The 17,813-nt window shown below is 30.9% G+C and overlaps 1 protein-coding gene across 1 annotated transcript; it reads right to left on the bottom strand.

Moving 5' to 3' along the window:
- Nucleotides 1-1,347: 1,347 nt before the first annotated feature.
- Nucleotides 1,348-17,608, bottom strand: LOC103858607 (putative F-box protein At4g11580). Its single transcript, XM_009135995.2, has 3 exons — nt 5,284-17,608; nt 4,652-5,047; nt 1,348-4,571 (listed from the first exon to the last, which is right to left on the bottom strand). The coding sequence occupies exons 2-3, from the start codon at nt 5,035-5,037 to the stop codon at nt 4,046-4,048; spliced, it is 912 nt and encodes a 303-aa protein (XP_009134243.2). The 5' UTR covers nt 5,038-5,047; nt 5,284-17,608; the 3' UTR covers nt 1,348-4,045.
- Nucleotides 17,609-17,813: the final 205 nt, after the last annotated feature.

Below are 17,813 nucleotides of genomic sequence, written 5' to 3'. Positions count from 1 at the left end.
AAAATTTGTGTGTTTATATCGTCATTGTCAAATATGAAATAATTTATAGTTTCTAAGTTATATTAAGTCTTAAGTAGTGTCGAAATAATTTATCCATAAAGTCAATCTTTCTATTTAGAGTATGACGCATTTTTTTCTATTTTCATGATTTATGTCATCCGGCTCATACTTCCCCCCTCTCTCCTTCCAAAATAATACATGATTATTTTTATTCTCATTGATTTCGGAATAACTACGTTATATTTTTATTTTCTTGATCAATAATATATTTGAAACATAAAGTAATACAATAAATCAAGAACAATATAGGAAAATAGGAAAGTATGAGCCGGATGACGAAAATCATGAAAAGAAGAAAAATATGTCCTACTCCAAATAGAAAGATTGACTTCATGGATGAATTATCCTCGACACTAATTAAGACTTAATATAACTTAGAAACTTTCAATTATTTGATATTTGACAATGACGATATAAACACACAATTTTTTTATATCACTATTGCCAAATATCAAATAATTTAATATTTTGAAGTTATAATAAGTTGTAAGTCGTGTTGAAAATTATTAATTTAAGATGTATAAATTAATTTTATAATAGATTAATGTATTAAAAATATAAATTAGTTTTAAAGGCTTACGCATCAATCTAAAACAATGTATAAATGATAATAAATAACTTAAAAACCCGTTAATGACTTTTAGTGATAAAACTCCTCAACTATTTTTGAATCGTAAAAAAAACCCTCAATTAAGTTTTCAACATTATAAACCCTCAACTTATAAATCGTTAACATATGTCACCCTCCGTCACGGTTTTTTAGATGGAGGGTAACATATGTTAACGGAATTAAAGTTGAGGGTTTATTCTACAGGATTTTTAGTTGAGGGTTTTTTTTACGATTCATCTTTAGTTGAGGGGTTTAATTACTAAAAACCCTTACTTTAATTGATATAAGAAGCGATAGCATCTCCGAATTAATAATGCAAGTGGAATCAGTCCTTGAATCCAATTAACAAAACCTCCATTTTCATCCGTCAGACAGGTTTTCTCATTCCGTCCTGTACTGCAGCGGATTAATCATCAGATCACACCGGACCTGTTACGCGTAGACAGCGGTTTTCAAAATATCGACCCAAACCCGTACCACAGAATATATAGGCCTTTGCGAACCGTCCCGTGAGACGCCTCCTTATCAAACCGCCTGCTACATATTCTTTCATGAATGTTTAAGTAGAAGAGTTGTGTAAGAGAGTTGAAGAGAACTCATTAAGTTTCACTAAAACCTTATCAAAATCAATGACACAAAACTTCGTTTGTGCTTGCGTTTTTGAGTTAAAAGTCTTCTTTTGTTATTAGCATAAGCTTTTGTTAAGTTTGAATCTGATTGAGTTGTTGTATTTGTAATAATTTGGCTCAAGTGTTATATATTTTCATCAAACCATCTCTCTTTTATTATTTGGATTGCAAAAAAAATTGTGAATCACTTTGCCAAATTATACAAGTGGCGTGATATACAACTAACTTTTTTCCTAAACAACACCATTGTAACCATTTTTATTAATTTAAGAAAAACATCACTTCACAGTACTGAAAACAAAATCAATCAACTTAAACAAGAAATATCACATTGTAATAAAGCAATTCATAGTTGTGTATAATAAAAAGAGAAAACCAAATCAAAACACCACAAGAACTCGAATCGTCATCGCTGGAGCTCGAATCATCATCACCAGACCTCTTTATGTTTTCTGGGAGAAAATTCGCAAGAATCGCTTTTTCTCACTTTCTTTCTCATTTTTCAGGTAAAATAAGAAATGAAAAAAAATGCGGGTTCATATAATCCCGCATAACCTGTTTTGGCCATCCCGCAAAAACCCAATCCCACAAAAACTCGTCTCGCGAGGCTCGAAAATTTGCGGACCTAAAAAACCTCGTCCCAACACCGTCCCGCAACAATACTTTACGATTTAGGTCCGCGGTCTAGATCCATAATTTTCATCTCTACCTCCATTGTATAAGACCGCCATATACATAACATAATACACTTACTAATGACCAGAATGCAAAGTATTATTCGTTTATGACTTGCTTTGTATGCCAGAATCGAGTTAAGCTCAAAGACAATCATTTATAGTACTTTTAGCTTTGAAAACTATATTTTCAAAGCCAAAAGTTTTAGTTGTAAACTTAACATGTAGTATAACTCCTGTTTTTCTTTGAACAAAAATTTCACCAAAATGCTTATACAGTTATTTTATTTCACTTATTATTTGTATATATTTAAGGATTTTTCGTCCTCATTACTACAAAAGGAGAAATAATGTTTTTCTTAAAAGTAAATAAGATAAAAAATAATGTTAGGACAATTCTCTCAAGTATATTTTTTAAGTTTTTTTTTCACAGAACATGAGCGAATTTCAGTCAAAAGACAGAGAACTAGAGATGGTCCCAGCTGTATGTTTATAGTTTAAGTTTTTTTCAATAGTTTTTTCTCAAGGAATATATATGTTAAAAAAGTAGTGTAAATTATGATTACTATCTCTAAAAGCAAGCAATCAAGAACACTCTCCTATGTATTTATTAAAGGTCTGTAAGTGCTTTCAATATTGTAAACTATAATTACTCTCTATAAATATTTGAATGCTCTAACAGATTCAACATTTCAATTCTTATAGCGATTATCTTCTGCTCTGATGGAAGGGTTTGCAATTGGATTTGATAGAAGTTGAAGAGTGTCTGAGAACGAAAGGAGGAAGAGAGTGGGGCTCAAGAGGAAGAAAAACACTTATTGTGATAGAGTGATGATGAAAGGGGCAAAGCTAATTGGGAAGTATAATAACAAACCGCAAGTTAACTTTCAATCTTAAAAAGTTAGGGGTTTACAAGATAATAAGAATTATAACCAAAATTTTCAATCTTATAACTGAAATACTAAAACAAATATTCAAAAAAAAAAACCTAGACATTAAATTAGAGAATAATTTATTGAAAACCCACATGTGTATGCAGGGGTTCACCTAGTAATCATAAATGTTGGAATACATACACTTACGTAACCTAAATTCTAAATAATAGAATCATCTAAAGATATATAAAATTCTAGAATCTTTTTTTCATTATATCTTTGATATCTACGGATCATTTCTACTCAATTAAAAAGTTTGACCATCAAGTGGATATAATATCTCACAACCATCAAATTATAATTACCAGGAAGAAAAACTACAAAAATGACATTGAAGAAGGAAAAACATTCTAGAGTGTCCACCTCTGAATTTTTATTCGACCATCTTATATCTCCATCTCAATACAGCAACAACAACAAAAGAAAAGTTATAAAACAACAACAGATATCTAAGGACAAAAAAATAAGAAAATTGCTTACAAATATGTTCTCATACGAAACTATTAACATTTTGTCGAAAAGAGTTTTTCAAAACTGAAACTGATAAAAAGTGTATAATCATTTGAATACGTCACAAGAAAAATTAAGTGATTTGGCTATCTTACCTATTAAAATAAATTTTTAAGCAATAATAGTTTTTAAAGTCTTGTCAATGAATGTTTATAGGAAAAAGAAGAAGAAAAAATGTTAAAAGTATTAATTTTGTTTCTAGCTTTTTTTTGTAACAATGATGGTATTTCTAAGATATTTTTTTCTGAATAAGGGCATAAATTTTGTTTATCGCTTATGTATACAATTTGTAATGTAAAAGTATTATCTTGCACGGCTAAGAGCTACATATGTAAATGTAATGTTTACTAAGAAATTAAAAAAAAATGTTTACTAAGAAACTGCAAGATAATTTGATAAAGAACTTCGAAAAACATTTTTTGGTACAAATGTTAGAATTTATACCATTTTGGAAGATATATGGTTGTTGTTGAACAGCATATTACATATATGTAGAAATAAAGCGAATAAAAACAAAAACATTACACGTTAAATGAAGAGAACCTAAATAGACTTCAAGAAACAGATAATGTCGGATAGAATAGAAGCCGAGGTGGAGTCCCATCGATTTATATTTTTTTTTGAAGTTCAGAACTCAAGTTCCTTTATCTCATCATTTCGCCAACTCTCAGAACCATACGTCGTGAGCCCTTCCAACCATGGCTTGTTTCTGCAAGTACAATTGTTTGAACAAAGTATAAATCTGACACGCTTCTGAGTGGCGGCTTGTACAATATTGTCCATAGTTACCGTCTCGTCATCAAACTCTTTACAATGTGAAACATTAAGGATCGCAAGGTTTTGGAGGCCTGTAATTAGCAACAAAACTCCTGGTCTGCTGACATAAGCGCATTGCAAACTCAGCCTCTTGATGTTCTTGAAGTAACGCACGATTTCCTCAGCAGTCTCTTTTCCTAAACCACCCAAATATTTTAAGTTTGTGAGGTTACTACAGTTCTCTCCCACTACTTGAAACTCAAAAGTCTCTGTGAGAGGGACATCATGAGCGACAATCAATGTCTTCAGATTCTTCCATTTACTGAACGCAAACCCAAATGAATTCTTGGATAGGTAGCACCAGCGCGGCAAAACAAGTTTCTCTATGTTTGGCATGCTATCATGAAACAAAAGAAAATGAGACACACTACAAACACAAATCAGTTTTTTTCAATTCAGTTTAAGGATGGGATTTACCTGGCAGCAGCGAACATGAGAATTTCGTCATCTAAAGAGGAACAACAGCCAAAGACCAAATTCACCGGGGCACTGCGGCTAAACTTGGTGATATTCCTGAGACTTCTGCTTGTTTCACTAATGTCAGAATCCTTGAAGTTTTCCGTAAAAACAATCCTATATCTTAGTTCATTAAGTCTTAGGTCTTTATCTGTTTGTCGGAACTTATCAAGGTCAACAGTGTTCCATAGACTTTTATTGTGGGCGGCAAGGAACCAGGAGATGCAGACGCCTGACGCTCCCATGGTAAGGTCCTCTACGTTTAGCTTGCGGAAGATAACGGAAAGTATGCCCCTGTCCAGAGTTTTCCATTTTGAAACTTGTCTTGAGCTGTCTGCCTTGTCCATCACGGCTCAACTACATGCATACAAATGAGAACACGGTTAAGACATTATAGATAGACAGAATCTTGAGTCCAAATAAAATCTTGAACAAAAAAAGGAGGAAGAAAAACTTGAGAACAATAATAGTTTTGAATTCGAACGAAAACTATGTTATTGGATCTATTTAACCATTTTTCTAATAATCTTGACAACAGAAACACAGTTTGCTACATATTTATATCTCTCTGCAGTCTGCAGAGGAAAACTCGCCTTTTGTCGTCTGAGCTAGCCAGGAAAGTAAAAGTCGGAGAGAAGAGTAAAGAGCAAAATCCTAATTTATAGCCGTCAGTCTATGTGTGTGTTCAAGTTTGGATCTCCTCCTTAGTTGCTCTTGTCCTCCTTTTATAGATAAACATTTTCATATGTTCGCCCTAAGTTTGTTTGACCTAATGGGCTGAGCCGTGCTTTATGGGCCAAACACCTAGACCTAGCATTCGGACTGTTAAGCCGAGCTCACAAGCCGAGCTCGCAAGCCGAGCTGGTGGTGCCGAGTAAAGTCAAGCCAAGCCGACTATGTGAGGCGAATCAAATAAAGATGGCTTTTGTGAAGGGATGTAATCTTTTAGAAAATTCTATTTAAGTTTGATTTTCTATATCCTTTTGATTTTGTTTCTTTATTTGCCAAATATTTAGATTATTTTATACCTTACTAGAATTTTTCTTCTTGGCAAATACAGAAGTAAGAGATTTTAACTCTTTTTGGGTTTTAGCTTTCTTTGGTTAAAAGTTGAAATACACAGAAAATGATATACGAAAAGATATTTTTTTCTCTGGTTCTTGTTCATTTGTGACGGGAGGAAATTTCTATGGAAAATATTAACTTTTTCTTATTTGTTTTATGGTGATTTTTTTTATCGAAAGCAGGCACAGTGAAATTAGAGAATATTTCATGCTAAATCTTATGAAATCAATGAATCAAATACAAAATAATTTAGTATAGCCAAACTTAAGATGTAAAAATATTGTTGTACAATAATTTTGGTATAATTTTAAATAATAAATGTATATCTATTAGTTAATATATAAGAACTTGATAGAGGGTTTGAATCTTTCATATCTTACAAATTTGGAGTATTAGACTATTGCAAATGTTGTCTTTCCTTTTCCTAGTCTTTTTTTTTTTTGCTTTGCTCTCCATTTGTTCAAAACAAATTGATTTGATTTCGAGTTAATAATACTGAAAATCCATATTACATGTCTCTAGATTTTTCTCCATTATTCTAAAAACAGCAGAATACATTAGTAGTTTGAATTATGATATTTAGGTTAAATAGTTGGAAACAACTAATCTCAAAGACACTCAAGAACTTAGACACAAGTTATTGCCAAATGTAAATTTCATATTAATATTAGACGAGTTTGTAAATTTAAAATGTTTTAGAACTTAGTCAAGTCAGCCTTGAAAAAGAAAACAAGGTGAGTCAACATGTTGTAGGGCGTTTCGGTTTAGTTACGGGTTCAGTGTGGTTTGGGTTATTTGGGTCTAAGAAAACTTGAACGAAAGTCAATCCAAAATTAATTTGGTTTGGTTTTACTTCGGTTTGGTTTGTGTTCAGTTCGGTTTTAGTTCAGTTTTAGTTTGGTTTAATTTGGTTTAATTTGTATTTTTCAGTTCAGTTTTAGTTCGGTTTAATTTGAATATTAAGATAGTTTAAAGTATTTGAAAAGGATAATTTAGTCAATTCACTTAGTAGATAGTGTAGTTTTCAAAAACATTAATGATGGTGTATTTATCAAAAAAAATTGTTAGCTTTCTTCTACCTACGCCACAGAGAGTGATATGGTAGACAATGTATCGGTGAAAGGTGCTATACTAGTTAAATTCTATTTTGATGCAAAAAGGTTATGAATATCTAAAGTTTAATTACATCAAATGAATAGGCATGAATTCCAGTTGATACTATTCTCTTCAGATTTACCAACCCAATGAACGTTTCAAAGAATGAAACTCTGCACATAGAGGTTAGAAGTGGTGCAATGCTGCCAAGAAAGAAACAAAGCAATGCAGCCTTCTAATCAAATACATGAGCGAATTTCAGTTGAAAGACAGAGAATTAGAGGTGGTCCCAGCTGTATGTTTATAGTTATGAGTTTTTTTCAATAGTCATAGTTTTAGTTTTTTTTAATACTTTTTCTAAAGGAATATAAATGTAAAAAAAAAAGTAGTGTAAATTACGATTACTATCTCTAACAGCAAGCAATCAAGAACACTCTCCTATCATTATTAAAACTGTTAAAAGTCTTACATAAAATTTTGTAATCAATGTTTAAATTTTTTCTATAATAAGATACAATGATAATAAAATCATATAAATAAATAATTTTATTTTAATAGGTGTTTATGTTAATATATATATATATATATATATATATACTTCATATCGTTTAAATTTAATTATATATCATATACAATAGATAAGATTGATTGTTTTGATTTTTTTATCCTAAAATGATTGCGAATAAACAAGAGCGGTCAGTTGATTTATATGTGCAAGCTAATTTATTACTTAATAGTAACCGATTTCTTAGTTATTTAATATATAATTATTATTTTTTTATTTCATAATATGCAGAAAAAAATAAAATAAGCAAGAAATATAAAATATTTATTCTGCACAAGGGGCATATCTTAACCTAAGTATATATCCCTTTATTAATTTTGAATCTTAAACATTTTCTAAATCTCAAGCCAAAATAAAAGAAAGAAATGAGAATAAACTCAAAAATCAATATTTATATCGAACAATAACCAAAATGACACAAAAATGAGAAAAATATCGAAGATAAATAGGATTGACACGTGAACGTAAACTTATCATAACCATAATTAACTTTTAAATTGCTAAATCATGACATAAAACCGAGCTGGTATAGTTTCAATGTAACCAAATAGTAGGTATAAGATTTTTCGGCGTAAACATTAGGTTTTTATGCGATAAATAATTTTTTGACCTAAAATATTTTAAAAAATTGGATCAGTTCATTTGAAAAAAAATGTAATTAACAAAAAAATTTTTTAAAAAATTGTTTAAGGGCCAAAAATATTAATTCAGTCAATAATAAAATTTTATTTTTTATAAGATATTTCTTAAATAATTTTCATATAAATTTACCATGCGCAAGGCGCAGGTCTTATCCTAGTGTATTTATTAAAAGTCTGTAAGTGCTTTCAATATTGTAAACTACAATTACTCTCTAAAAATATTTGAATGCTCTAACAGATTCAACATTTCAATTCTTATAGCGATTATCTTCTACTCTGGTGGAAGGATTTGCAATTGGATTTCGTAGAAGTTGAAGAGTGTCTGAGAACGAAAGGAGGAAGAGAGCGGGGCTCAGAGGAAGAAAAACACTTATTGTGATAGAGTGATGATGAAAGGGGCAAAGCTAATTAGGAAGTATAATAAGAAACCGCAAGTTAACTTTCAATCTTAAAAAGTTAGGTGTTTACATGATAATAAGATTTATAACCAAAATTTTCAATCTTATAACTGAAACACTAAGAAATATTCATATAAAAACATTAAATTAGAGAATATTTATTAAAAATCCACTTGTATATGCAGGGGTTCACCTAGTAATCATAAAGGTTGGAATACATACACTTATGTAACCTAAATTCTAAATAATAGAATCATCTTAAGATATATACAAATCTAGAGAAAATTTCATTATATCTATGATATCTTGGGATCTTTTCTACTCAATTAAAGAGTTTGACCATCAAGTGGCTTTTTTTTTAAACTCACAACCATCAAATTTAATAACCAGGAAGAAAAACTACAAAAATCACATTGAAGAAGGAGAAACATTCTAGAGTGTCCATCTCTGAATTTTTAATCGACCATCTTATATCTCCATCCCAATGCAGTACAATAACAAAAGAAAAGTTTTAAAAACAACAATAGCTGTGATATAACAAATTAAGTCACACATTGGAGAATTAGATAAGGAGTGTCTAATATATAAAGAGATGTCCAACTCTAATATTACGAGGTCTTTTGGGATGAAAACCAAAAGTAAATCCATGCGGGCTTGCCAATTAGGCCCAAAGTAGACAATATCGTACTAATCGGATAATAGAGAGTTGGACATGGGGTTTAACAATCCCAACAATTGGTATCAGAGCGCAGTTGACGAGAAATCTGCAAGAAAGACCGAAATACCCTTTGAATGATGAATGAGTGATGAATGGGTATCCTATGAGTTAGGAATAAGAAGTGTGTAGCAGATATCGAGTTAGAAGATCCTGGAAGTCAGTTGTGGGACACGAGATGAATGTGATCCTTAGTTTGAAGGGGAGAATGTGATATAACAAACTAACTCCCACATTGGAGAATTAGACAAGGAGTGTCTAATATATAAAGAGATGTCCAACTCTAATAGTACGAGGCTTTTTGGGATGGAAACCAAAAGTAAATCCATGCGGGCTTGCCAATTAGGCCCAAAGTGGGCAATATCGTACTAATCGGATAATAGAGAGTTGGACATGGGGTTTAACAATCCCAACAATAGCTTTCTAAGGACAAAAAAAATAAGAAAATTGTGGAAAAAAGCAACAACATGTTCTCATACGAAACTATTATCATTTTGTCGAAAAGAGTTTTTCAAAACTGAAACTGATAAAAAAATTATAATCATTCGAATATGTCACAAGCAAAATTAAGTGATATGGCTATCTTATTTATTAAAATAAAATTTAAAGCAATAATAATTTTTAAAGTCTTGTCAATGAGTGTTTATCGTCTCAGGAATCTCATTTTCTTTTGTTTCATGATAGCATGCCAAACATAGAGAAACTTGTTTTACCGCGCTGGTGCTACCTATCCAAGAATTCATTTGGGTTTGCGTTCAGTAAATGGAAGAATCTGAAGACATTGATTATCGCTCATGATGACCCTCTCACTGAGACTTTTGAGTTTCAAGTAGTGGGAGAGAGCTGTAATAACCTCACAAACTTAAAATATTTGGGTGGTTTAGGAAAAGAGACTGCTGAGGACATCGTGCGTTACCTCAAGAACATCAAGAGGCTGAGTTTGCAATGCGCTTATGTCAGCAGATCCACAATTTTTTTTTTTTTGTCCTTACAAAGCTATTATTGTTTTAAAACTTTTCTTTTGTTGTTGTACTGCATTGAGATGGAGATATAAAATTTATTGAAAACCCACATGTATATGCAGGGGTTCACCTAGTAATCATAAAGGTTGGAATACATACACTTATGTAACCTAAATTCTAAATAATAGAATCATCTAAAGATATTTAAAAATCTAGAAAAAAATTTCATTATATCTATGATATCTTTGGATCTTTTCTACTCAATTAAAGAGTTTGACCATCAAGTGGCTTTTTTTTTAATCTCACAACCATCAAATTATAATAACCAGGAAGAAAAACTACAAAATTCACATTAAAGAAGGAGAAACATTCTAGAGTGTCCATCTCTGAATTTTTATTCGACCATCTTATATATTCATCTCAATGCAGCAGCAACAACAAAGAAAAGTTATAAAACAAGAAAAGCTTTCTAAGGACAAAAAATAAGAAAATTGTGGATAAAAGCAACAATATGTTCTCATACGAAACTATTAGCATTTTGTGGAAAAGTTTTTCAAAACTGAAACTGATAAAAAATTTATAGTCATTAGAATATGTCACAAGAAAAAATAAGATTTGGATCTCCTCCTTAGTTGCTCTTGTCCTCCTTTTATAGATAAACATTTTCATATGTTCGCCCTAAGTTTGTTTGACCTAATGGGCTGAGCCGTGCTTTATGGGCCAAGCACCTAGGCCGAGCATTTGGACTGGTAAGCCGAGCTCGCAAGCCGTGCTGGTGGCGCCGACTATGTGAGGTGAATCCTTTATTTGATGGCTTTTGCGAAAGGATGTAATCTTTTAGAAAATTCTATTTAAGTTGGATTTCATATATCCTTTTGATTCTGTTTCTTTATTTGCCAAATATTTAGATTATTTTATACCTTACTAGGATTTTTATTCTTGGCAAATACAGAAGTAAGAGATTTTAACTCTTTTTTGGGTTTTAGCTTTTTTTGGTTAAAAGTTGAAATCCACATAAAATGATATATGAAAAGATATTTTTTCTCTGGTCTTGTTCATTTGTGACGGGTGGAAATTTCTATGGAAAAATATTATTTTTTTCTTATTTGTTTTATGGTGAATTTTTTTAATCGAAAGCAGGCACAATGAAATTAGAGAATATTTCATGCTAAATCTTATGAAATCAATGAATCAAGGACAAAATAATATAGTATAGCCAAACTTAAGAAGTAAAAATATTATTGTACAATAATTTTGGTATTAATTTAAATAATAAATATAAATATATTAGTTAATATATAATAACTTGATAGAGGGTTTGAATCTTTCATATCTTACAAATTTGGAGTATTAGACTATTGCAATGTTGTCTTTCCCCCTATTTTCCTAGTTTTTTTTTTTGCTTTGCTCTCCATAATTCAAAACAAATTGATTTGATTTCGAGTTAATAATACTGAGAATCCATATTACATGTCTCTAGATTTTTCCCCATTATTCTAAAAACAGCAGAATACATTAGTAGTTTGAATTATGATATTTAGGTTAAATAGCTGGAAATAACTAATCTCAAAGACACTCAAGAACTTGCCAAATGTAAATTTCATATTAGTATTAGACGAGTTTGTAAATTTTAATTTTTTTTAGAACATAGTCAAGTCAGCCTTGAAAAAGAAAACAAGGCTGAGTCAACATGTTGTAGGGCATTACGATTTAGTTACGGGTTCGGTATGGTTTGGGTTATTTGGGTCTAAAAAAACTTGAACCAAAGTCAATCCAAAAATTAATTTGGTTTAGTTTGGTTTTAGTTCGGTTTGGTGTGTGTTCAGTTCGGTTTTAGTTCGGTTTAATCTGGTTTTATTTTTATTTTTCAGTTTAATTTATCAAAAGGATTAATACATTTCTTATCATTTTCTTTCCATCTTTCTTTTCTCTCTTCTTTTTCATTTTTTTTTATATTCTATTTAAGTTGGATTTCACATATTCTTATGATTTCATTTCTTTATTTGCCAAATATTTAGATTATTTTATACCTTACTTGAATTTTTCTTCTCGGCAAATATATAGTAACAGATTTTAACTCTTTTAGGTTTTCAACTTTTTTTTGGTTAAAAGTTGAAATACACATAATGTAGGTAAATATATTTTCCTTTGATTTTTGTTCATTTGTGACAGGTAGAAATTTCTATTGAAGTTTTTAATTTTTTTCTTATTTGTTTTATGATGAATTTTTTTTATCGAAAGCATGCACAATGAAATTAGACCATTCATGCTAAATATTATGGAATAAAGATATTAAATACCAAAATAATAATATATCCAACTTAGGAAGTAAAATTGTTTTTGTAAAATAATTTTGGAATAATTTAAAATAATCAATATAAATATATTAATGAATGTACATAATAAGAACTTGCTAAAAGGTTTGAATCTTTCATATCTTACAAATTTGGAGTATTTGACTATTGCAAATGTTGTCTTTTCCTTTCCTAGTTCTTTATTTACTGTCCGCAACTTCAAAACAAATTGATTTCGGTTTCGACTGGTAAAGCAGATGGCAAAGCAGTAGCATTATGCAATAGAAGCATTCTGCTACATAAACAGAGTGCTCTTATAAATACAATTAATACAGTGATTGGTATAGCAATAGATAATTTATATATAAAATTATCATATAAATTAGTATATAAAATATAATTAGTTTATTTCTGAATAATATAGATACATTATATTTATTATATATATTTTTGTTAATTTTAAATTTTATTGGTAATAATGAATTATATTTAATTAATTATATTTTAAAAGAAAAATAATTTTATTGAAAAATTTATATTCATTTAAGTTTCTTTTTAAGTAATATTTTATTAAAATTGTTTTTTTGATTTTTTTAAAAAATTTAAAATTAATTTTTTTAAAATATATAATTTTTGGATGTATATAAAATTTGTGATACTATAATATAAAACAAATTAATTCTATTAAATTATTTTAAGAATTTTATATATTTTAAATGCATATGCTCTACCAAAAACTTCATATGAAAGCATTGGGTAGAGGGCATTTGGAGAGCATTTGCATCATAAATGCTATTCTAAATGCTTTTCAAAAAATTGTTGATTGAATAATGAGGAGCATAATGCTTATGCTAATGCTATGCCAATTCAGCCTTCAAAAAGAAAAATTAAAGAAGGCTGAGTTAACATGTTGTAAAAAGTGAGTTTGGTCACTCCTAAAGGGATTGAAGTGTGCGATTGTCCTCTTCCCAAGAATCTCATCACTTATGAAGCGGTCGATGAATTTGAAGATTGCAGTAGGTGTCTGAGCTTGGTTTTCATGAAAACGCTTGTGTCCTTTCAGTCTATAGACTTGAGAGTGTCGCCTGATCTGCTAAACTTTTCAGTGTCCAACTTACAACGTTATCACGCAGAGAGACCCATTGTGAGAATGATGTCCATGTGTAAAGTGCAGTAGCATTAGCCCAGTATGTGAGACAACTTACTACACTACTATAAAATCCTTTCACTACAAAGAAAAATCAGTGTATTTCCGACGAAAGTGTATCGTTGGGTTTATTTGTTGATGTTTAATCTGAATCGGCATGTACAGGATGTGTACAAAAATTTGATGGTGAATTATTTAAAAGATTTTTATTGATTAATAAAGAGACACATTAAAAGAGTAAAAAAAAAATTTATGTGAAAAGATGATTAGCTTGGCAAGAACAAAGAGAATAGTGAAAACCCTAGCTCTTGTGTCGAGAAGCGTGTGTTTGTAAATAATGGCTTTCTCGGTCTTCTCTTTATATACTCGACTTTCTTTTTTGTCTCCAAGTTGGCATAAGCTCTTGCCAACTTACTCAATTAGGCCGACTAATATTTTTTGATGGGCATTATCCGAAGGATAATCAATCTCCAATGATAAGTCCCTTCCCCCAATTCATCCTAAGAGGAAAAACTTATCTCGATAGATTTGTAAGAAGTTTTTAAAGGGTAAAAGAACTCGGCGTTTATCTTCCAAATTAAGATGATCTTCCATCTCCGGGTGCCGAAATGAACCAATCCGGTCTAGCCCTGAACCGATTAAATCCCGGTTACTAATAACTGATGGATTAATCACAAACCGTATCATGGTTTTCATAGAGAAGTGGAATCTATTCCCTGAAATGGTAGGAATCGTGTGTCCGCCTTAGGTTTTTAGACCTAATGGTTTCGTCTCTTTGTTGTTAGTGCCATAAATTTATAAGTAGAGCTTCATTTTCTTGTTCCCTCATTTCTTCCTGCGATTGAAAGGTAGTTTCTCTCTCAAACCATCTCTTTATCTTATTCGCCTTTTAATTATTTTCCTGCCTGCTGCCGTAAATCTATCCAAATTCTCCAAAACAAATTATCTTCATTTTGTTTTGCTATTTCCCTTTCCTCGGAAATTTACAGATCGAAAACATTTTGTTTTAATTATCTTCATTTGTTCTTCAAAACCAAATGTCTTCGATCTGTAAATGTCCAAGGAAAGGGAAATAGAAGGTGTCATCACCAAGTCCAGGCTCAGATCTATTCGGTGGGTCTAGTCATGTCAACAATCCGATGGGGGTCCATCAAGAGGCTGTGTCTGATATTGTGGGGTTGGATTTTAATCAGATCAGCTAGTTCGGTTTGTTGAGACAACTTTCAGGCATATGGAGATGGTCAGTCTGACATAAATGAAGGGAATGATAGGAATACCGAGAAGGATATCGGTCGTCAGACCCAAATAATCAATTCCAGCATGTCACACAATAATTTCGCTGAAATAGGGCCTTCTTCCAATTAGGTGCAGTGAAAATGGATCTTTCATATGTGGAGCTGAAATTCCAGAAGAAAACGTTATGATGTTAAGAGTCGAAGGCCAAAAATGGATAAACAACTTTCCCACTCGGTCAACGGTCAAAACCATCAGAAGTCTGCTCACCCGTATGAACGTAGGAGCATGATTTACGTATCTGATTCTGAAACCACATCAGATACTGTGCAGGACATCGACCTTCTTCTTCTACGTAGATGACTTGCAGCTTCCAGGCACATTTTCCTGATGTCTATGGGTAAAATGGAATTTGTTTTTATTAAAGAGAGATATTCCATATTTTCGGGATATGGAAAGGATCTGACCTAGATTTATACTACAGTTTCCTATAAAAGGGACTATTAAACCCTAGAATAAGAAGATCGACTATTACACACTTCGATTATAAAATCATACAACTAGAACTAAGGTTTATGGACCAATATGATGTACTCCTGCTCTATAAAAAATTATTTTGATATATTCTTCTTGTTTATACAACTTCTTATAAGATTTTGGGAACTTGTTAAAAACAAAATTTTGCAAAACCATTTTTATTATAAAATATTTAAAACTTTTTTTTTATTATTGAAAATATTTATAAAGAATTTAATAAAATTTTAAAATGTAAACAATGTTTTGAAATTTTTTTGAAAACAACATAATTAATTCATATGGAAAGGATCTAACCTAGAGATTTTTTTTGGGCAAAGGATCTAACCTAGATTTATACTACAATTTCCTACAAAAGGGACTATTCAACCCTAGAAGAAGAAGATCGACTATTATACACTTCGATTATAGAATCATACAACTAGAACTAGGGTTTCCGGACCAGTATGATGTACTCATGCTCTATTGATCAATAAAATATTACTTTTGATCTATTCTTTTTGTTTATACAACTTCTTAAAAGATTTTGGGAACTTGTAAAAATATTTTTTTTGCAAAACAATTTTTATTATAAAATATTTACAACATGTTTTATTTATTGAAAATATTTATAAAAAATAAGAAATTGGTAAAATGTAAACAATGTTTTGAAAATAACTTAATTATTTTAAAATCCAAAATATGTTTAAATTTGAAAAACAAATTGCATATTTCACAAAAAAATTAAAATAACTAATCCTAAAATTAACATCTAAATCTTAAAAATAACATCTGAAAGCTAAATTAACACTTAATCCTAAAAATAACATCTAAATCTCTAAAAGTATAAAACTCATATAAAAAACCAACAACCTAAAATAAAATTACCCGCACCCGTCTGGGATTTTTCACTTTATGCGTACATGGGAGAAGACATATTTCCTCAATACATGAGGGAAACTATGGAAGAGAAGGACATTTCGTAGCCATATCATGATAGTGTTTTTGAAGCACTTGAAGCGGCTAGTCAATTGATTTATGATAGATTTGAAGAATAAATTTCTTAGTTGTATGTTGCTTCGCGTATGATGAAAGTAAAGACAGATTAAAATTCGACGTAAAAACGTGTTGATGAGATATTTGATCCGCAGCCGAATAAAGCTCCATCATCATATTACAAACCAAAGACGCTGACATGAGCGTTTGGGTTACCAGTCAAGAAGATTGATGCCTACGAGAAGAATGGTACACTATTTTTGAAGGGAGAAATTCGAAGTTGGTCTGTTGTCAGTTTTGTGGTGAAGATTGATACCATCCGACCAATGGCAAAGGAAAATAACATACCAAAATACAGAATGTTTCACATGCCAATTTCAGATCGTCTGAAGCGTCTATATCAACTCGAGGCAGTAACTTCCAATATGTGGTGGCATAAGGAACATGCGTCTCCAGAAGGCGAGATGTATCACTCATCTGATGCCATAGCGTGGAAGCATTTTAATGAGGTATATCCAGCTGTGGCTGCTGAAAGTCAGTAATATTTATCTGTCGTTTTCAACATATGAGTTTAATCCGATTGGTATAAATGGTGAAATATATTATGTTTGGTACATTATTGTAATTTTGGGAATGTGCATGAAAAAAAAAGTTTTTTTTTCTTTTGGTACTAGTGCCCGATCCCAAACAACCAAAGAAAAACCTACACATTTACCTTCAACCGTTGATGGAAGAATTGCATAGCTTATGAAAGGATGTTGTGGAGGCGCTTGATATTTATAGGAAAAAAAAATTCAAAATGTGAGCAATGTTAATGTGGACAATAAGTGATTATCCAGCGTATTACATATTGTCAGGTTGGATGAATCATAGACAAAAACATGGTTGGTTTGATTATGACAGTTTTTGGATGCAGATCATCCCTATAGGAGAAATGGTCAAGCATTTAGACGGGGAAAAACATTAGGATAACATCTTCCACCATGGTTGACTGGAGAAATAATATATCAGATTTATCGAAAACCGTTATTTATCGAAGCAATGGACATGAAAACCCATCATAGACAATATATAGATACAAGGTTAATCACAATTTTCTAAAGATGAGTATCTTCTGAATGTTACTGTATAGTGAAACTCATGTTCACCAACATAATCTTGATTTCATGCTCATTGAAAAAACCGTAACATACCAGTTTGTGATATATGAAAAGGTTTAAGAGCATTTGTTTTGCTACTAATATCATCAAAATGCGCATATCTTTTTTGTTTCACACATGTTTCGAACTCTAGAGTTAAATGATTTGTGATATTATGCGAATGAAACCAAAGCACCAGAAAAAAATTGTATAATAATTACAAGGTCAGTATACAAATATTAATTAAATCGTCCCTTGCATGGAATGGATCCACAAACCGAATGAGCAGGAGTGAGAAGTTCATTAGCCATGGATAGTCGGTCTTTACTAATTTATTTTCAATTTTTTATATAACAGTTT

Source organism: Brassica rapa, chromosome A03 (genome assembly GCF_000309985.2).
Source record: "Brassica rapa cultivar Chiifu-401-42 chromosome A03, CAAS_Brap_v3.01, whole genome shotgun sequence".
NCBI classification, from domain to species: Eukaryota; Viridiplantae; Streptophyta; class Magnoliopsida; order Brassicales; family Brassicaceae; genus Brassica; species Brassica rapa.
Note: the sequence above shows the minus strand (reverse complement) of the source record. Positions and strands in the feature narration are given on the sequence as shown.